This window comes from Miniopterus schreibersii (genome assembly GCF_964146895.1).
Source record: "Miniopterus schreibersii genome assembly, chromosome: 7".
NCBI classification, from domain to species: domain Eukaryota; kingdom Metazoa; phylum Chordata; class Mammalia; order Chiroptera; family Miniopteridae; genus Miniopterus; species Miniopterus schreibersii.
In genome coordinates this window covers 76,735,658-76,754,331 of record NC_138108.1, presented here as the reverse complement: position 1 = coordinate 76,754,331, position 18,674 = coordinate 76,735,658, and the positions used below count along the sequence as shown (strand labels likewise).

Here is an 18,674-nt window from a genome sequence, read left to right as displayed (position 1 = left end):
TCGGTCGGAGCGTGCACTGCACAGGTGCTCAGGTTTATTCCTAGACTTCGTCCCAGCTGTGGCTTCATCACGAGTCACCAGAGGACCCTCCCAGCTGTGATGAAAGCAAGTGAGCTCTGGACCAGACCCACTCATGGAAGACCTCCCCCAGCATCATGGGGTATCGGGTGGGGAAACAGGGACTGTCCGGGCTCAAGGTTTTCCGGGGCCACAGGCTTAGAGATCTGAAACCTGGCTGCCCACTGCAACCCTCGGGGACTTAAACAAGTTGGAATCCAGGCCCCACCCTCAAGGTCTCGGATTTGGAGGTCTGCGTGAGGCCCTGGACCTGCATTTGGACCTGCTCTGGACACCCATGGCCCACCCAGCCCCCCTAATTCATAAAGCAGAACTGGGTCCAGGGTGGGAAAGTGCCACCCACCCGGGTCATTTACTTTAGTTATGTAATTTAGGTTCTCCTTCAGTTATAACCCAGCAGACTCGAATGTAGGCCTGAGGGTGGCCCCACTTCCTTCCCTGCCAGGCACTCTCCTCTCCAGCAGCAGAACAGGGAGAGAGCGAGAGAGGGAGAAGAGGGAACACCCTAAACGTGCCAGGCCCTGTCTCTCTATGATACCAGCTCTGTCCTGTGAGGCAGACGCCATTATCCCCATTATGAAAACCTAGCTCAGAGAGGCTGAGTCATCTGGTCAAGGACACACAGCTGGTTAAATGAGTGCTAGCATTTGACTCTAGAAGTTCCCTTCTTTGGCCTCCACTTAAATACACAGGGGACTTCTCAGCACTGGTCTAGTTTAGAGTCTTTATAGCCAATAGCACAGCCTTCTCCCGACTCCTGTCTTCTCCTGGCCCAATCTTCACCGCTTATTTCCAATGTTGCTTTTTTCCAGGTTCTAGTGACTATTCACTGGCTTCAGCCCAGGGGCCTCTGGTTCCTGCTCTGGCGCTTTCAGGGTTGCTCGGTGTTTCGAGTTTGTACCCTCTGGCTACACAGCAGAGTAACCGGCCCTTGGGAACAGGGGCCACACGCCAGGTCCTAGTAGGCAGTCTGGCTACCACAGGTGAGTGACAGATGGATGGCTTGAAGCACGTCTGCGGCCCCGAGGCTCTCTAAGTTACATCTCCTTAAAGATATCGACCCAACCTCAAAGTGAATGACTGCCTGAGGCAGCAACAGGTCTGAGGGCGTGAGAAACAGAAACAGGCTGGTGCGGCCACAGACACCCAGCAAGTGCTAAGATGAGGCCAGAAAGATGGGCTGAGGTGGTCAAGCAGGGCCTCGAAGGGCAAGGTACGGTGTTTGAATTCTGTCGTAAGGAACGAGAAGTCACTGAGAATCTGACACAGGGAGAGTCGCACTCTGCGGCCCCTCTGTGCCCTGCACAGCTAGATGGACAGCCCCTTACAGACAGGGGCCCCAGCTGTTCCTGGGGACCTCCAGGACCTGGCTCTGAATGACATGCAGACGTGTTTAATTTAGGTTGATTTGTTTTTGTTTATTATTGTTTGCCACTTTGCGCCAGCCAATAAAAGAGTACAAGGCAACTCAGAGTAAAATTAGGATTAAAATTTTATAAATGTCTGTTTCTGCCCCAGTAAACACAGTGTGCATCCACATCACACTATCTCCATCAGAGCAGGGCTGAGGATTTCCTTTGTACAAGAAAAAAAATATTTTGCTGAGTTAATTAACAGTGCAAACAGGAATGGGAAGAAAGCTTAAATTACACATGCAAACTGCTCAAAGTATTTTAGTGCCGACTTAAACACAAACAATTGATGACTGCCTACCATTTGTTTAACAATATTCCTTCATTCAGGAGGCTTCGCACCCACAAAGCAGCAGTTTAAATTAATAATACTGAACGACTTTTGATGCCTAAATCAAATTATCCCAGTGCTCAGTTTATGGTAACATTTGGAGGTTACTGAGATCGACAACAAATGACCCACTGACCCCACACACGCTCTCACACGTCAAAACCAGTCCCAGGTTTTAGCTGACTTTTTTTTCTCAACCATCACTAGTTGTGAGACTCTGGGTAATTTAGTTGATCTCTGAGTCTCAGTCACTTCATTAATAAAAAGGGAGTAATAACACTTGCTTATCAAGGCAGGGTGAATGTCAAATATTTGAGATAATGTATAGTACATGTGGGCTGTGATATGTAAAAACACATGTACTAGACATCGATAATGACTGATGGACTTACAACTTTTACATAACTGCACTTTGAAACTTTCTTTCTTGATCATCCAAATTAAACCCTTTTTTAAAAAACACACACATATCTTTATTGATTTCAGAGAGAGGAAAGGAGAGGGAGAGACAGAGATAGAAACATCAATGATGAGAGAGTCATTGATCGGCTGCAGCCCACAACCCGGGCATGTGCCCTGACCGGGAATCGAACCCTGATCGCCTGGATCCTAGGTCGATGCTCAACCGCTGAGCCACGCCCGGCCAGGCCCAAGTTAAGCTCTTAATTGGCAGTTTTAGTTGTTGCTTTTTTGTGTGTGTTTTTTAATTAAATTTATTGAGGTGACATTGGTAGCTGACTTTTACTCTTATGCAGCTCTTGTACTTGAATCTACTTTTGATTTCAGCTTTTCACCTCATTAACGTTAATTGTCCATCTTTGGGGAGTTTTCCAGACCAACAAAAGCACTGGACCAGGTGCTGTCAGTAGGGGCAGATTCACAACCCAGACTGTGGCACCGAATCCATTTCTGCAGACAACACACACAAAACCAACCTCTAAAAACAATAGGCTTTTATGTATCAAGGGTCTCAGAATGCCCATCCCTTCAGCCAGGCAATTCGGTCTCTGGGAGTTACCCGAAAGAAATCATGAGGAAGAGGAAGAGCCGTCTGCAGTAAGAAGGCCGCAGTGCTCTGGTCAGAAGGACCAGAAACTGCCGCAACTCACAGAAGGGAAGAGGCGAGTACAGTACTCGACTGTGGTGCAATAGTGTGTGGCCGGGAAAAAGATGCTCACATATTTATGGAAATCTGAGAGATGTGTCTAGTTACGGTCTTTCATCCCATTTAAGACACTGCTAGACAGGCCACTACTTCAGGGCGCACGGAGGAAGAAAAATACCCGTGACTGGTTAGCTAATACGAGGCATCTAAGTCAAGCTGGGACCCCAAAGGGCTATGCCTCCCACGTAAGCGGGTGACAAACAGCCGCCAGCAACGCTCAGGCCTCTGCCTTGGCTCCTGTGCAGGGCGGAGCGAAGCCGCTGAGAACCTGCAGTCAGGAGCCTGAGTCTGCACTACAGACGTGGTCTCAGACTCCTCAAGAAAGGGCTGTAACTGACTTTAATTTAAATGTAAAGTCCTCTCAAGCGGGCAGTACCCCCAGGTAACCGGCAGAAGAGCTGAATTTCAACAGCAGTCGTGCAGTGTGAGATCCAAAGACAGGAAAATGGGAGGAGCGAGTCTGAGTTACTGTTAAACAAAAAGGCAGAATGAAAAGACATGTCTTTGCAGAGGTGACCCACTGGAAGAAACCACATTAAAATGTTAACAGGGATTTTGTGTAGGTGGTAAGACTACATAAAGCTTTTATTTTCTTTAATTCTGCATTTAACAGATTTTCCTATAGTGAGCATGCATTTAGTGACCATGTAAGAGACAGAGGAAATAAAACAAGGTGACATAAGTAGGGAGAGGGACAACTTTAGGTGAGGTGGTCAAGGAAGGCATCTTGGAGAAGGTGGCACCTGACCTGAGAAGGGGCCAGCATGGAAGAAGCTGTAGGAAATGTTCACTGCTGCATCCACGTCGGGACAGGGTCTGGGTCACAGGGCAGATGACTGACATATACTCATTAAATGAATACATGAGTTAAGGAAAAGCTGCTAAGTTTTAAGGGGTCCCAACCAGGGTCTGGCTCTTCAGTGGGGCCATTCTCACTGCACTGAGCCAGTGAGCAGAGCCAGGGTCCAGATAAACCAACATAGGGCTCAGGTGAATGTGTGCAGCTGCTAGTTTAGCAGAAAGCCACGGTCACGGTGTTGAGCCTCACTCCATCTATTTTCCCCATTAGTGAAATGAGATTAGTGCCTTTGTCACCAAACCTCCTCCAAGTTAGCTTCAGAATTCAGTGCTCTGAAACATTTTGATCCCAGTGCAGCGTGAAGGGCTGGCATGCTCCAGGAGGTACTCGTGTGAGCCTAGGAACACCTCCTTTCAAACCCAAGCTCTGCTGCCTTTAAACAACTTTGTCTCCAGAAACTGACCTTGCTCCACTGCTCAGCGCAAGGAAAAGATGCCACATCAGCTCCAACCTTCCTGCCCGCCTGTGCTTTCCTGGATACATTTACTATGTGTTAGCCTGTGCTAGAATGTGCAGGTGCAGAACTGAGACGAGGCCCTGCCCTCGGGAGAGTCACCATGTGCCTGGGACAGCCAGAGGAGACAGCAGATCACGACACCCTGTGGGAGGACAGGCTTCCCAAAAGAAGGGACACTTAATCTGCCAAAACAGTAACAACAGCCGCCAACAGCAGGGTAATTGTGCATATTCTGGGTTTCATACATTGTTTAATTTTACTCTCACAAGTCTGGGAGGTTATCTAGGTCTCCCATAGGCTCCGTTACTTGCCAAGGTCACAGAGCATGGAGACAGCAGCGCCCACAGTTGCACCTTGGCCTTGGGAACTCGGAGTCCATGACCCTGGGCACACTACTACACTAAGGAGTGTGTGTATGTGTGGGGGGGTGAGGGTGCTTGGGGTCTGGTAGTGGGGGAGGCAAGGAGAGTGGGAAGGAAGCTATTGCAGGAAGAGGCGAGAACCTGCTGCATTTAGGGACTTGGGGCCAAGGGGCAATGGTAGGGGCTAAGGCTGACACAGAGGACCAGCTGGGCCATGGCTTCCTCGTGAACAAGCTCATGGAAGCAAACCACAACCAGGTCTGAAAGGGAAGATGTCCCTGGGCTTTTTTGCACAGGTCATCCCCCTGCCCAAGCCACCCACTTGGAGGACTTTCAACGAAGCAATCTGTTTCCTGGGGACAGGGGACCAGGACTGAATCCTGACTCCTGCACAGGTTACAACTGCTCAGGAGAACTGGCCTGGTATGACTAGAAGCACACCAAGGTGTCACCAAGGGCAACCTGGGTGCTGTCACCTGGTCTGTGTATGGAGAGCACTCAGAAAAGGTCACCCTCTAAAAAACTGGGCTTGCCCAGAGAAGGGGCCCCTCCTGGAGCAGGCTGTCTCCTAGCTCAGAGTAGGAAGAGCCATGCTGGGCCCAAAAGCTGCTACTGAGCAGAATGCTAAGGATGCCCCAGCATTCCCACCATCCTCTGGTTATTTAGCCAAACACTAACAGAGGTACTGCTGAGAAGGGACCTTGCAGCTGGGATTCAGTTACAAATAGGCTGACCTTAAAATAGATTATCCTGGATTATCTGGCTGGACAATCCCATGAGCTCTTAAAAACAGAAAAGGCAGGAGAGAGATGCAGGAGAAGGGTGAAAACATCCCGAGGACTCAACCCACTGCTGGTGGCTTTGAAGAGGGCCGGGAAATGTGGGTGGCTGAGACTGACCCTCAGCTGACAGCAAGGAAATGTAAAGCTCAGACCTACAACTCCATGGAACTGAATTCTGCCAAGAAACTAAATGAACCTGGAAGCAGACTCACCACCAGAGCCTGCAGGAGAGCAACCCTGCTGTCGACACCCTGACTCTAGCCCTGTGAGGCTCAAGCAGAGAAGCAGCTGACCCGCCCTATGCCCAGCTCTCACTTACACACAGTGCAAGATAATACATGGGCATTGTTTTGTGGCAATTTGTTACAGCAGTAACTGGAAACTCATAACTAATTCATGAGCTATCTGCAGACAGATCACCCTGGCCAAGGAGTGGACACGGGGCCTGGATGCTGGCAGTTAGAGGACTGGGTCTGGCTATTGGTTCCACACTGCTCAGAGTGAGGGAGGAAGGGAAACACCGGATCTGGGATCTGGGGTGGGAGTATCGCAGTCATGAGTAGGGTCAAATTAATTTACACATTCCCTCCAGCAACATTTCTCAAGCACTTGCTATGATAAGCACTAGTTGGGTGTCTAGAACTCAGATGTCGTGGGGAGAAAGATGACCAAACAGATTCAATCCAGTGAAATGAGTCCCATGATAGAAACATGATAGAAAAAAAACCCGATGCTGTGGGAGGTCAGAGATGTCGAACAGCTTTCCTAGGGCCTGAGGCCGTCTTCAGGAAGGAAAGAGCTAAGTGGAGGTGGGCCCCTTCTGAGCAGAGAAGAGCAGAGCCATGAGTGTGGAGACCATGCCTGGGACACTCAGGGGAAGGTTAGCAGACTGGCAGGAAAGGGACTTAGCCAGCAGGTGGGCAAGGGCCAGCTCAGGAGGGCCTCCTAGGTCAGAAAGGGGAGCTGGGACTGAGGATGTTAAGCAGTGGGGACACATCTTAGGGGCCCATGCTCCCTGACTCTGAGGAAGGGGCAGACCTGTACTGGTGGAATGGAGCATCCCCACCCCCACAACCCCTCTGTAAATCAACGAATCGACACTGGTTTGTGTACCAGCCTCACCATGGCTGTGTCATCAGCACCTGACACATAGCAAACAGGCCATGTGAGCTTTAAAAGTAAATATAAAAACAAAGGCAGGTCCCTGAGAGACTGACCACACCAGGGAAAATAGCAAAGAAGAGTGTCCAGTGTACAGAACTGGGTCCAGGCCTGTGGGCACAGGAAAGCCAGCTGAGGGGAGGGCATACAACAGCCCTTTCTGCCTATGGCAGGCTCTGACCTCCCTCGGGCGGGAATGGGGGAAGCAGGGGACATCACACTGACGAGCCATCTCATGACACGGCCACCTCCCGACATCTGTTCCTGGACGAGGAGAACCGGGCACTTGTCTTAAATGAGCTCAAGGAGAGAAAACACACTACAAACTCCCATCTTTGCCACGAGGCTGGCAGCAGAGGCCCTGAGGTCATCTGGCTACAGAGAGAAGGCTGGGGAGGATTCCTGACTATTCCTACAGGGTCCAGGGGACCTGGCTCTGCTGGCCAACCCCTCCCTTCCTCAGGCTTCATTGTCCCCAGGGTGGTCATATTAAATAGCTCCCATTTCTTTAAATACAAAGTGCTTTCTATGTATTGATCCATCTAATCCTCAAAACAATCCTACATGCTTTTATTAGCCCTTTTAATAGTTGGATTGTACAGGGGTTTTGCATTTTTAATTTTCTTTAGCTGACAAATCCCTACTTGCAAGGAAATAGTAAAAGAAAAATCCATATGCAAAACAGACTAGAGTAACTCTGGACGGGAGGAAGGGGTTGAGGGAGGAAGACCAGAGCTCCACTTGGCCAACATTCTCCCCACAACGATTCTCAAGAGGTTCTTTGGAAACAGGGGCCCTGAAGATACCCCACAATGACTCCCAAGGGGTTCTTTAGAAACAAGGGCTCTGAACCCTGAGACCTGAACCCTGAGAACTGGCAGGGCTCACTCAGCTGGGAGTCCTTCCCACAGGACTACCCAACTGCCCCAGCTAAGGCAGAAGCAGAAGTGGGGAGGTCTATGAGGCATGGGACTGTCCACCCCACACCACGCTTCTGAACATCTTGCTGATGCTGGCCATGGGAAAGCCAGCTCCTGGTCTGGGCCCAAGCCCCCACTTCTCTCTCGGAAAGCCCTTCCTTGTTACAAATGGAGACCCTGCCACCAGATGTGTTCCTCTGATGGCCTCCCACCTCAGAGCCCGTTACTGAGTGTCGGCACTCCATACCCACTGCAGGGAATGGGACTGCATGGGATGGGTGGGGGCTGAGAGGCAGGAAAGACAGCACCCAGGGCTCCCGGAGCAGGGGAAAACTGGAGGGAGGAGTCCTCCTGGGTCTGCCCCGCTGGCCAGAGGGGAAGGTGCTCACATCACAGACCTGCAGCAGCTGGCCAGAGGGGAGGGTGCTCACATCACACCTGCAGCAGCTGGCCAGAGGAGAGGGTGCTCACATCAGACCTGCAGCAGCTGACCAGAGGGGAGGGTGCTCACATCACAGACCTGAGCAGCTGGCCAGAGGGGAGGGTGCTCACATCAGACATGAGCAGCTGGCCAGAGGGGAGGGTGCTCACATCAGACCTGCAGCAGCTGGCCAGAGGGGAGGGTGCTCACATCACAGACCTGAGCAGCTGGCCAGAGGGGAGGGTGCTCACATCAGACCTGCAGCAGCTGGCCAGAGGGGAGGGTGCTCACATCAGACCTGCAGCAGCTGGCCAGAGGGGAGGGTGCTCACATCACAGACCTGAGCAGCTGGCCAGAGGGGAGGGTGCTGACATCAGACCTGCAGCAGCTGGCCAGAGGGGAGGGTGCTGACATCAGACCTCCAGCAGCTGGCCAGAGGGGAGGGTGCTCACATCACACCTGCAGCAGCTGGCCAGAGGGGAGGGTGCTCACATCACAGACCTGAGCAGCTGGCCAGAGGGGAGGGTGCTGACATCAGACCTGCAGCAGCACTGCCCGCCCAAGAAACGGAGGCGGAGACAGAAAGGGGCGGATTTGCCCAGGTTTCTCAACTGGTTGCGTGGAGACCGGGATTAGAAGCCACCTTTCTTGCCCTCTGGCACAGTGCCCTTTTCCCAACCTCGTTCTGTGAGAACCAGGCTCACAGAATCTATTTGGGGCAGGACCAAGTAGATCACAGCGAGGATTAGGAGGATAGAGTCCAGAGCCCAGAGCCTGGGTCCTAACCTGCAGGATGACCTAAGGCGGGAAGCCCCTTTTCTTTGGGTTCAGTTTCCCCAACTGCACCCCCAGACCTTGCCTGGGGCCCCTACAGGGTCTAACACCCTCCCCAACACCCGCCCTCCACGTGGGGGGAGAAAGGGGCAGGTACGGGTGTAAGGTCCACTGCCTCGGCCTGAGAGCTGTCTGCTGCCCCACCAAACGCAGCCCCGCCCTGGACGCCATCTGTTGGGGCGAAGCCCCCCACCTCACCCTGGGCACTGACTCCACACACGGCCTCCCTCCCGGGCACCGCCACACACACACACACACACACACTTCACGCGGGCACACCGCCTGTGCACTCACGGGTACCCACCCACTCCCTCCTTCGAAAACGCCCCCCTCCGCCGGCCAGCGCCGGCTCTCGTGCCCATTCTCCCTCCGCGCCCCCGGCGCCCGCGCGACACGCAGCCAAGGCCACCGCACCGGAGGCGGGCCGCACCCCACGACTTCCCGTCCGCCCGGGCCCCGCCCCCGCTCGGGCCCCGCCCCCGCTCGGGCCCCGCCCCCGCCCCCGCTCGGGCCCCGCCCCCGCTCGGGCCCCGCCCCCGCCCCCGCTCGGGCCCCGCCCCCGCTCGGGCCCCGCCCCCGCTCGGGCCCCGCCCCCGCTCGGGCCCCGCCCCCGCTCGGGCCCCGCCCCCGCTCGGGCCCCGCCCCCGCTCGGGCCCCGCCCCCGCTCGGGCCCCGCCCCCGCTCGGGCCCCGCCCCCGCTCGGGCCCCGCCCCCGCTCGGGCCGCCGGGAGGATGTGAGCTCACTCCGCCTCCCCGCTCCCGGCGCTGCCAGGAAGCTTCCGCCCGAGGTCACGGCCCGCTCGCCGCCAACGGGCCGGCCGGGGAGTCCGCAGCGCGCCGGCCGAGCCGGAGCCGCCCGCCCCCACCGCTGCGGGCGCCGCACGCAGTAACCGCCTCTGAGAGAGGTATGGAGTGAAGGCGGGCGGCGGCGGGGCCGAAGCAGCGCCCCGCTCGCAGGCGCCGCGCCACCCGGGGCCCGCGGGTCGCCGGGCGGCCAGGGCGTGCGCGCCCCGCCCCGCCGCGCTTCCGGCCGTCACGTGACCGCGCGCGCACGTGCTGCGGCCCCTCGGCGCCGCGGAGCGCAGCCTCCGCCCCGCCGCCCCCGCCGCCGCCCGCCTAGAGGCGACGCAGGCCGGCGCGGAAGGCGGCGGGCCCCGGAGCCGTTGGAGTCGCGGTGCCTGCCGAGCGGGGCTGAGCAGCAGGCCCGGGCGGGCGGGCAGCGGCCTCGCCATGAACCCCAGGGGCCTGTTCCAGGACTTCAATCCGAGTAAGTTCCTCATCTACGCCTGCCTGCTGATCTTCTCCGTGCTGCTGCCTCTGCGCCTGGACGGGGTCATCCACTGGAGCTACTGGGCCGTCTTCGCCCCGATATGGCTGTGGAAGCTCCTCGTTATCGCAGGCGCCTCGGTGGGGGCTGGCGTTTGGGCCCGAAACCCTCGCTACCGCACCGAGGGGGAGACCTGCGTGGAGTTCAAAGCCATGTTGATTGCCGTGGGCATCCACCTGCTGCTGCTCATGTTCGAAGTCCTGGTCTGCGACAGGGTGGAGAGGGGGACCCACTTCTGGCTGCTGGTCTTCATGCCGCTCTTCTTCGTCTCCCCCGTGTCCGTGGCTGCCTGCGTGTGGGGCTTTCGACACGATAGGTCGCTGGAGCTGGAGATCCTGTGCTCAGTCAACATCCTGCAGTTCATCTTCATCGCCCTGAGGCTGGACAGGATTATCCTCTGGCCCTGGCTGGTGGTGTTCGTGCCCCTCTGGATCCTCATGTCGTTCCTCTGCCTGGTCGTCCTCTATTACATCGTCTGGTCCCTCCTGTTCCTTCGGTCCCTGGATGTGGTTGCGGAACAGCGAAGAACGCACGTGACGATGGCCATCAGCTGGATCACGATAGTGGTGCCCCTGCTCACGTTTGAGGTTCTGCTGGTGCACAGATTGGATGGCCACAATACATTCTCTTACATCTCCATATTTGTCCCCCTTTGGCTTTCATTAATCACTTTAATGGCCACTACATTCAGGCGAAAGGGGGGCAACCATTGGTGGTTTGGTATTCGCAGGGATTTCTGTCAGTTTCTGCTTGAAATTTTCCCATTTTTAAGAGAATATGGAAACATTTCATATGATCTACATCATGAAGATAGTGAAGATGCTGAAGAAACGTCAGTTCCAGATGCTCCTAAAATTGCTCCAGTGTTTGGGAAGAAGGCCAGGGTAGTTATAACCCATAGCCCTGGAAAGTATGTTCCCCCACCTCCCAAGTTAAATATTGATATGCCAGATTAAACTCACTTTTGGGAGTGTCCTTAAGAAACCGTACACACAGATCTAAAATCCACCTTGCTTTTGCCTTTTTCATCCATCCCAATCCTAGAACTGAAAACAGGCTCCAAACACCATCATCTCATGCCTGGTTGGAGATTGATGCCTATCAGTGACTGTCAGGATGTGCCATAGATGTAGGGGGTTATTTGAATATATGGCGGGGTGTGTGGTTATGATGTGTGCGATAACTTGCTTTCCAGATTGGTGCTTAAAGAGCTAGCTGGGAGTAGTAAGTTGAATTGTTTTAGTAGGTCCTCAAATGGAGTAATTAGATAGCTAGGTTTTGTTTTTTTTAAGTGGTACTACACCTATCAAAAGTATTGTTATAAAGTATTTTTATACACTGCTAGCCTAAAATTGTATTTCAGATATTGTTTGTTGTGGCATAATTGAAAGCAAATGTAAAGAATTCTCTCTCCCATTACTTGTTTATAAACTTCATAGTTGTTATTTTCAGTGTTTCTGCTGTTAAAATTGTTTTTCTTCAGGCTTTGCTGATTATTCTTTGATAGCCTAATAGGTGAAATTTTCTAATGCAGTGAATCCATGCATATATGATATTTATGTAACTATTTTAGCAATGTAATGTATTATGTTGAATTCTAGTTCTGTGCAGTACAATGTATTGTTATTTTTTTAAGTTTATATGTGAAGATGTATGTCTGTTGCAGATGTTCTTAAAGATTGCTTCAACCATTAATATGTACCCAGTGTAGGATCTGTCAGAGTACTAGGCATGAGTATAGGGGTTAAAAATCCCAAGGATCTTAATACTCTGGTGTTAGATGACTCAGTCTGCACAGGTTTAAGTTCTCTTAGAAGAAGGAGCCACCATCTTTTGGGAACAGGTGACATGCTCCAGTGTGGTACCAGGCCATAAAGTGACACTTAATTGGCACCTTGTATTTTCCCACACAGGTAGTAACATGTGCAGAAACAACTGAAGTAAGCAAGTGGTTTGTCCATTTCTAAGAATATTACAGTATTAGTTGGCCATAATATAAAGTATTACTTGTCATTGGGAAGCTCAAGACAATGGCCTTAACCAGAAATGGCCAACAGGTCAGGTATTATTTTACGTTCCAAGTTTTTCGATCTGTTAGCAACAGGGAAATAATAGTTCAGGGGCTTTTTGGGTTTTGCTTTTTAAAAAAAATAAGTATAATGTTTCTTTAGGTGCTGGTGATAGACCAGAGAATCAGAAGGCAAAAGCCAGATCCTGGGAGAGTACCATTCTGGCTGAGAACAAAGACATGCTTTCAGAATGAGGTTAAAATAAAAGGAGTGTTGATATTCTTACTGGGGAGGAGACGAGGGAATTCATTAGCAACTTAGTAAAAATACTCTAAACTGAGCTCCATGTGAATTATGTAAATAAGTTCAACAAATGCTAGCAACAGAAGCCACCCCTGGGAACATGGGTACCTGAAAGCCTGAGGGAGCCACAGCTCAGTTGAGTGGGCCAGGACTGAGCCAAGGTCACATATAGCACATGCTGTCAGCGTACACAAGCTGTCAGAATGTGGAAAGGGGCTGAACAGCAGAAGATGTAACTTTTCATAAGCAAGGATTCATTCATTTTTCTCTAATACTTATTGAGGACCTACTTACCTACTGTGAGCCAGATGTGGTGTTAGGAAGTGCAGATACATTGGTGAACAATTCAGGTGTGGCTGCCCACATGCACAAAGTGTACAATTAAAAGTGACAAGAAGACAGGGCTCATAACAGCAGCCAACCTGTGGGAGGCAAAAAGCTAAGAGCAGGGTGTGCAAAACACATGGAAGGATGCTACTGGCCCTGGGTGACCTTCACCTGGGACTTCAGGCCCATCTTTGTTTTCAGGAGCCCAGTCTCCCCTGATCGCCCCTCCATCCCCAAATAATATCTCAGACATGGACTTTCTCTTCAGTAAGGTTGAGGAGTGGAGGAGCAGGTTTCTGGAGGAATCGAAGGGCAGACTTGGGGGCAGCAGTGGGATTACAAGTCCCCCGTGGCCACAATGTCAGGCTAGGAGCTTGGAACAATCTCTCCTAACCTGACCCGCCTTACCTGCTCCACCCTAAGGTGGCTTAGTGTTGGAGAACCTGTGCTTTAATATAATTACAAGCTTTCTCACCCAGGTAGGTCATCTCCTGTCACCTCTTTCCTGCCTCAAGACCATTAAGTAAAAACCGTGGGAGTGACAAATTGTGTTTAGCCTGCAAATTAACAGTCTCAGCTGTGCGTGGGGATTTACCTAATTGCCATACACCTCTGACCACGGTATTTAGCATGTGTCAAATTCTATAACTGGTTTCTCCTGTACGATCGATGATGTATTAGTCAGATTTTGCTGAAAAATAACCTCAGAAATCTCAGTGGCCCACAATTATAAACTCTGGTTCTCGGGTCTACAGGTTGGCTGCAGTGGTTACACTATAGGCTGTGGTCTGATCTAGGCCTCCACAGGCATCCCTTATTCTATTCCGGGTCCCAGGTGAAGGAGTGGCATTACCTGGGGCATGTTCTTTCTCATAGCAGAAGCACAAGAGGCCAAGCCAAACTCTGCAAGCAAAACTACAGCCCCCCTCACGTGATAGATGTTGAGTGTACCCACTCCGTTGGCCAAAGCACAAGGCCACCCTCAGTGGGGGGGACCGGTACACACTCAAGGAACAGTAACAGTCTGCACAGATGTTGCAAGATGGTTTTAAAGACTGGAAAGGAATCACAAAATTTATGGTCAGTTGTGAATGATTTTCCCGTTTCACAAACATTTTGTAATTTTTGGAAGTAAATTGTTTAATATTGTAATAATCATTAGAAGAATATCTGTAGGGGGGGTGGGGAATAGAAGACTTGAGGTGAGATGAGGAAGGCACAGGAGACGCCACACAGAGTTTCGTGAGTTTTGTGCCCAGGGCTGTGCTAGGGACTTGCAGGATGCCTTGCAAAGGTCAAGCCTGGGCACAGGGAGGCCAGCTGGGCAGGAGGCCCTGGGAAATGAAGAAGCAGTCTAGATGGGCCAAGGCAGCACCCAAAATGAGGAAGAAGGCAGGCCCTCCCCACCAGCCCTCCCCAGGGGTCTGAATGGCACAGGACATTCCCTGCTTAGTGAACAGTTGGGAGGGTTCAGGTAGCTCGCAGCCTGACAGGCAGTCTGGGGTCTCGCTCAGCAAGAACGCAGATCCAGAGAAGTGCAGCTGGAAACCAGGCAAGGCCGTCCCTCAGGGACTGTTGGTGAGGATGCTGCAGCTGGTACACCACTATGGGCCACATGGCACTGCCACCTAAATAGTGCCACCAGTGTCACCCCCAGTGCCAGTTATCCCTCAGTTGTCTGCCACAAGCCCAAGGTTAAAGTTCCAGGCAGGGGATATGATAGGGAAGCCAGGAATGCGTCCCTTCTGCAGCTGCTGGAGCATGGGAGGAAGCCATGGGCGGCTTTAGCTCGAGGAGGAGGCAGGCCTAGCAGGGGATTTGCCCCAAAAGGGTGTCCAGATGCTGGGTTACCAATGACAATGACGGAGTGCATTACGCTGACTCCCTTGGCTCTGATGTACCTCCTTCCTGTGTCTCACATCAAAAATCCTGGCCCATCTGGCGTGTTACAACTGGCCTCTCAACACAACGGGCTCATCCCATCCCGAAGGGAGGCCATCGGAGCTGCTCAACTACATCCAACTCTTCAGCTGGGACATTCAGAGGTGTCCTCCTCTAGGTTTGTCATGGTTTACTCCATATGTTCTAGAATGTGTGGATTAAAGCTAACTAGTGCAGCATGCCTCCAGTGCAGCCCAAGACCCCTGGGGCCCACGGAGCCCCCCCAAACTGCACCTCTGGCGGAGGCCGACTTCGTCTAACCGAGAGCAGGCGCTGTGGTAAGAGCGCGGGGCGAGGAGAGGGAGCTGCCGCCGGGCAGCCAGACGGTCAAGCTTCGCAGAGATGCAAACCCGACGCCACTCTTCCACCCACCGATTTTGTTTTTGAAAATATGGTTATTTTTAATTTTATAAAAAGTGAATATGAAGTGGATTTATTGCTTTTAAATGAAATAACATTTTTAAAAAACTTATTGGCTTTAATTTCTACCCTGGCGAATGTTGCTATAACTCACATAGACACACGTTCATTGAGGCCTTCAACAATTTTAAGAGTGTTAAAGGGGTCCTGTGACCAAAAAGCTTGGACACTGCTGCCCTGTATTATAGTGGGAGAAAGAGAATGGAAAGAAAATTAAAATTGAGTGAAATGTATTAAAATCCACATGACAGTGGGGAAGAAAAAAATCATAGAACCCATCGTTTCTGCAAGAGATCATAGGACAGCTTCTGTCCTGAGAGAAGCCACGCCCACTGTCCTTCCCCTGCACCTTGGCTGGGTGGATTATTATATATTATTACCCAGTGGGGTAACTCACATCTTGGTTCCTGGGGCCCCGAGCCCTCTGCTGGTCCTGCTGGTGTCTGTGTCTCAACTTTAACTTCACCTAGAACTAAGAGGGCCCAGGGTCTCCTGGATTCTGGTTATACACCCCCCTCCACTTGTGGCAGCAACATTATTTTTCCTATACAGTCCTTCAGAAGATAGGTGGTTGCCCCTGACTACCAAGAGGAAGTGGGCCTGGACAGTGCGCCCCAGAGCTCACCGGCCACCCTCACTCTGTTTTCAGGATGTCCTGTTTATTAGATGCATCACGGACAGAGAGGGGAAGTGGTTTTGTAACCTGTCTCCACAACAGCAGCTCAGGGCTCTCTGGCTCCCCTCCCAGGCCCTCTGCCTCCGCTCCTCCCCCATGCCTGTCACCATCCTCTCACCCTGCGCCCAGGCCTCAGCCACAGCCAGACAGTCAGGGGCCTCATGCTTCCTCTTGGGACATCAGCAACACTCCTCTGCAGAATCTGGGACCACATGGTCCATCACGCCTGTTCCACCCCAAACCCCTGCTGGTCCCCTCACAGCCCTGTTGTAGGGGCCTGCCCTCCTAGACAAGGGCCAAACCCCCACACAACCCTAGTGTCACCAGCCCTCCTCCCTCTTCACACAGTGACCTTCCTCAGGCCTCACCTCTGCCTGAGCAACTCCCTAGAGGTCATACTGGCTGAAGTCCCTCCTTGTGGCCTCTCTGGCATTTGACCCAGGCTTTAACCCAGGACAGCAAGTGGTGCGGGAAGTTCAGACTCGCACACCAGTCTGAATTGCAACCTTTCCAGGAAGCCAGTTCCTTCCCTCCCCCCACCCCCACACACTGGGTAACCAGCCATCAGTGAGAAAGTCTGGACACCCCTCCCATCTGTGGCAATGGCCCCAGGCCAGTGCTGATACCCAGCAGGGCTGCCCTGACCTGTCCCACAACCCTGACCTCCCACCATCCAGCCAGTTTAATGGCAGGACTCGCTAGGTGGTTTTTTGGGGGATGCGGGGGATGTTCTGGTTATTAAATGTTTTGAACATCCATTGAGGCCCTTTCTCTAGTCATGGCCTGGCTCGCCCTTCTCTCCCTTCCAGCTCTGCTTAGTCTTACACTTCATCCTTGGTCCCTGACCCTCTCATGTCCCCTGGGACAGAATAGCTGAGCCTGGTCTCCTGGTTTACCCTGACAACCAGGACAGATTCTGCCCCACCCAGGGGTGCACACTGTGACTCACATTGGCTCTGAACACGTCAGGCAACCTCCCAAGAGCTGTCACATCAAGGCTATGGCCACCTCAACCCAAGCCCCAGCCTCGGGAGCCCCACAGGGCTGGAACATCCAGTCTGGGATCATCTCTGATGACCACCATACTCCCAAGAGGCTTCAGGCAGAAGTCACGAGTGGGAGCCAGGGCCTTACCTGAGATGTCCCGGAGGCCCCACCGACCCATACACCCTGCTTGTCCTTAGCAGGTGAGAAGGGGGCATTTCAGAACAGGCCGTGCAGGCTACCCAGTGCTCCACTGATGGCCTGGGCCAGCCCCAGAAAAGAAGGTGCATTCCCCACACCACAAAGTCAGTGACAGTCAGCCATGTGCCAAAAACACACAGTCAGCTCTGGCTGCCATACCTATACCACAGACTGGGTGACTTAAACCCTTAAACCAAGCAAATGTATTTCTCACAGTTCTGGAGGCTGGAAGGCCAAGATCAGGTGGCAGCGTGGTTGGATTCTGGTGAGAGCTCTCTTCCTGGCTTGCAGAAGGCCACCTCTCGCTGTGTCCTCACAGGCAGAGAGAGGAAACAAGCTCTCTGGTGCCTTTTCTTACAAGAGCACTAATCCTATCATGGGGGCCCTGCTTTCAGGAGCTCATCCAAAACTGATTACCCACCGTCCAAAGACCCTGTTCCCAACTACTATCACATTTGGGAGTAAGGCTTCAATTTATGGATCTGGGGGAACACAATACAGTCCACAGCACACACAAAGCACAGAAGGCCCCAAAGCAGGGGACCAAGCCTAACATTCACTCAGCTCACATTTCCCGAGCACCTTCTGTGTACCGAGTGCAGTGGTCGTACCCAGATGTGAGAATACAGAAAATACATACATTGGTCTTTGCTCCAAGTTTCTGGCACAGGGCTCCTGAGTCCCTTGTAGATTCCTAAGTGTTAAGAGCATCTCTTGTTCTAATGAAGTGACTCTGGGTGGGATACTGGATGGGGGCTGGTCACCATGGCTAGAAGCTTGGAATTCTCAGCCCCAGCAGCCATCCTCCAGAGAGAGGAGAGAGGCTGGAAATGGAGTTAATAATCGGTTGTGCCTGCAGGAGGAAGCCTCCCTGACATCCCAGTAGCATGGGGTTCAAAGAGCTTCCAGGTTGGTGACACATCCACATACCAGGAGGTGACACCCATGGGGCAGAAGTTCCTGCACTCGGGACCCTCCCAGACCTCGCCCTGTGCGTCTCTCCACCTGGACCTGCATCTGCCTCACACCCTTTAGCGCGCCCTTTGATCAACTGAGCTCTGAGCCGCTCCGGCAAACTGATCAAACCCAGGGAGGGGGTCGGTGGGACCCCCTCTACAGCCAATTGACCAGCCGACAGGTGAGAACGTGGACTTGCAAGTGGCATTCGAGGTGGGGGTAGGGGAGGCAGTCTCATGGGACAGAGCCCTTACCCGCGGGATCTGACACTATCGCTGGGTAGAGAGTGTCAGAACTGAGCTGTGTTGTAGGACACCCAGATGGTGTCGCAGGAACTTGCTTAGTGTAGGGGAAACCTCCACACTTGGGGACCAGAAGTTCGGAAGTGCCGTGTTCTGTGAGGAGCAAAGGACACTCACAGGAAAGAGAGGCAAAGGTAGACTGAAGGGCGTGTTCCGATTGCACAGGTAGGCACGCCACCAATGAGCCATGGCCGCTGCCCCGAGAAATCCCCGGTTACCCCCAGGGCAGCCAGGCCTGAGAGGCGGCGCAGACACCGACACCGGTGCTGGGGAGCAGGAGGAGGGCGGGAGCGCGGTGCTCGAGTGTGATCCCAGCCGCCGTGGGCCTGGTGATGACCTGGAGGTGCCTCAGCGGGGGCGGGGCCAGGGCCATGGAAAGAAAGAGGAAAGATCTGTGAGGATGCCTTGGCAACAATGAACACCTTGCTGATCAGCTATTTCAAGC

The 18,674-nt window shown here is 52.9% G+C and overlaps 1 protein-coding gene across 1 annotated transcript; it reads left to right on the top strand.

Moving 5' to 3' along the window:
• The first annotated feature begins 9,525 nt into the window (after nucleotides 1-9,525).
• TMEM185B (transmembrane protein 185B) lies at nucleotides 9,526-11,804 on the top strand. Its single transcript, XM_081142438.1, has one exon. It carries the CDS (start codon nucleotides 10,013-10,015, stop codon nucleotides 11,063-11,065), a length of 1,053 nt encoding a protein of 350 aa, XP_080998564.1. The 5' UTR covers nucleotides 9,526-10,012; the 3' UTR covers nucleotides 11,066-11,804.
• The last annotated feature ends 6,870 nt before the right edge of the window (nucleotides 11,805-18,674 follow it).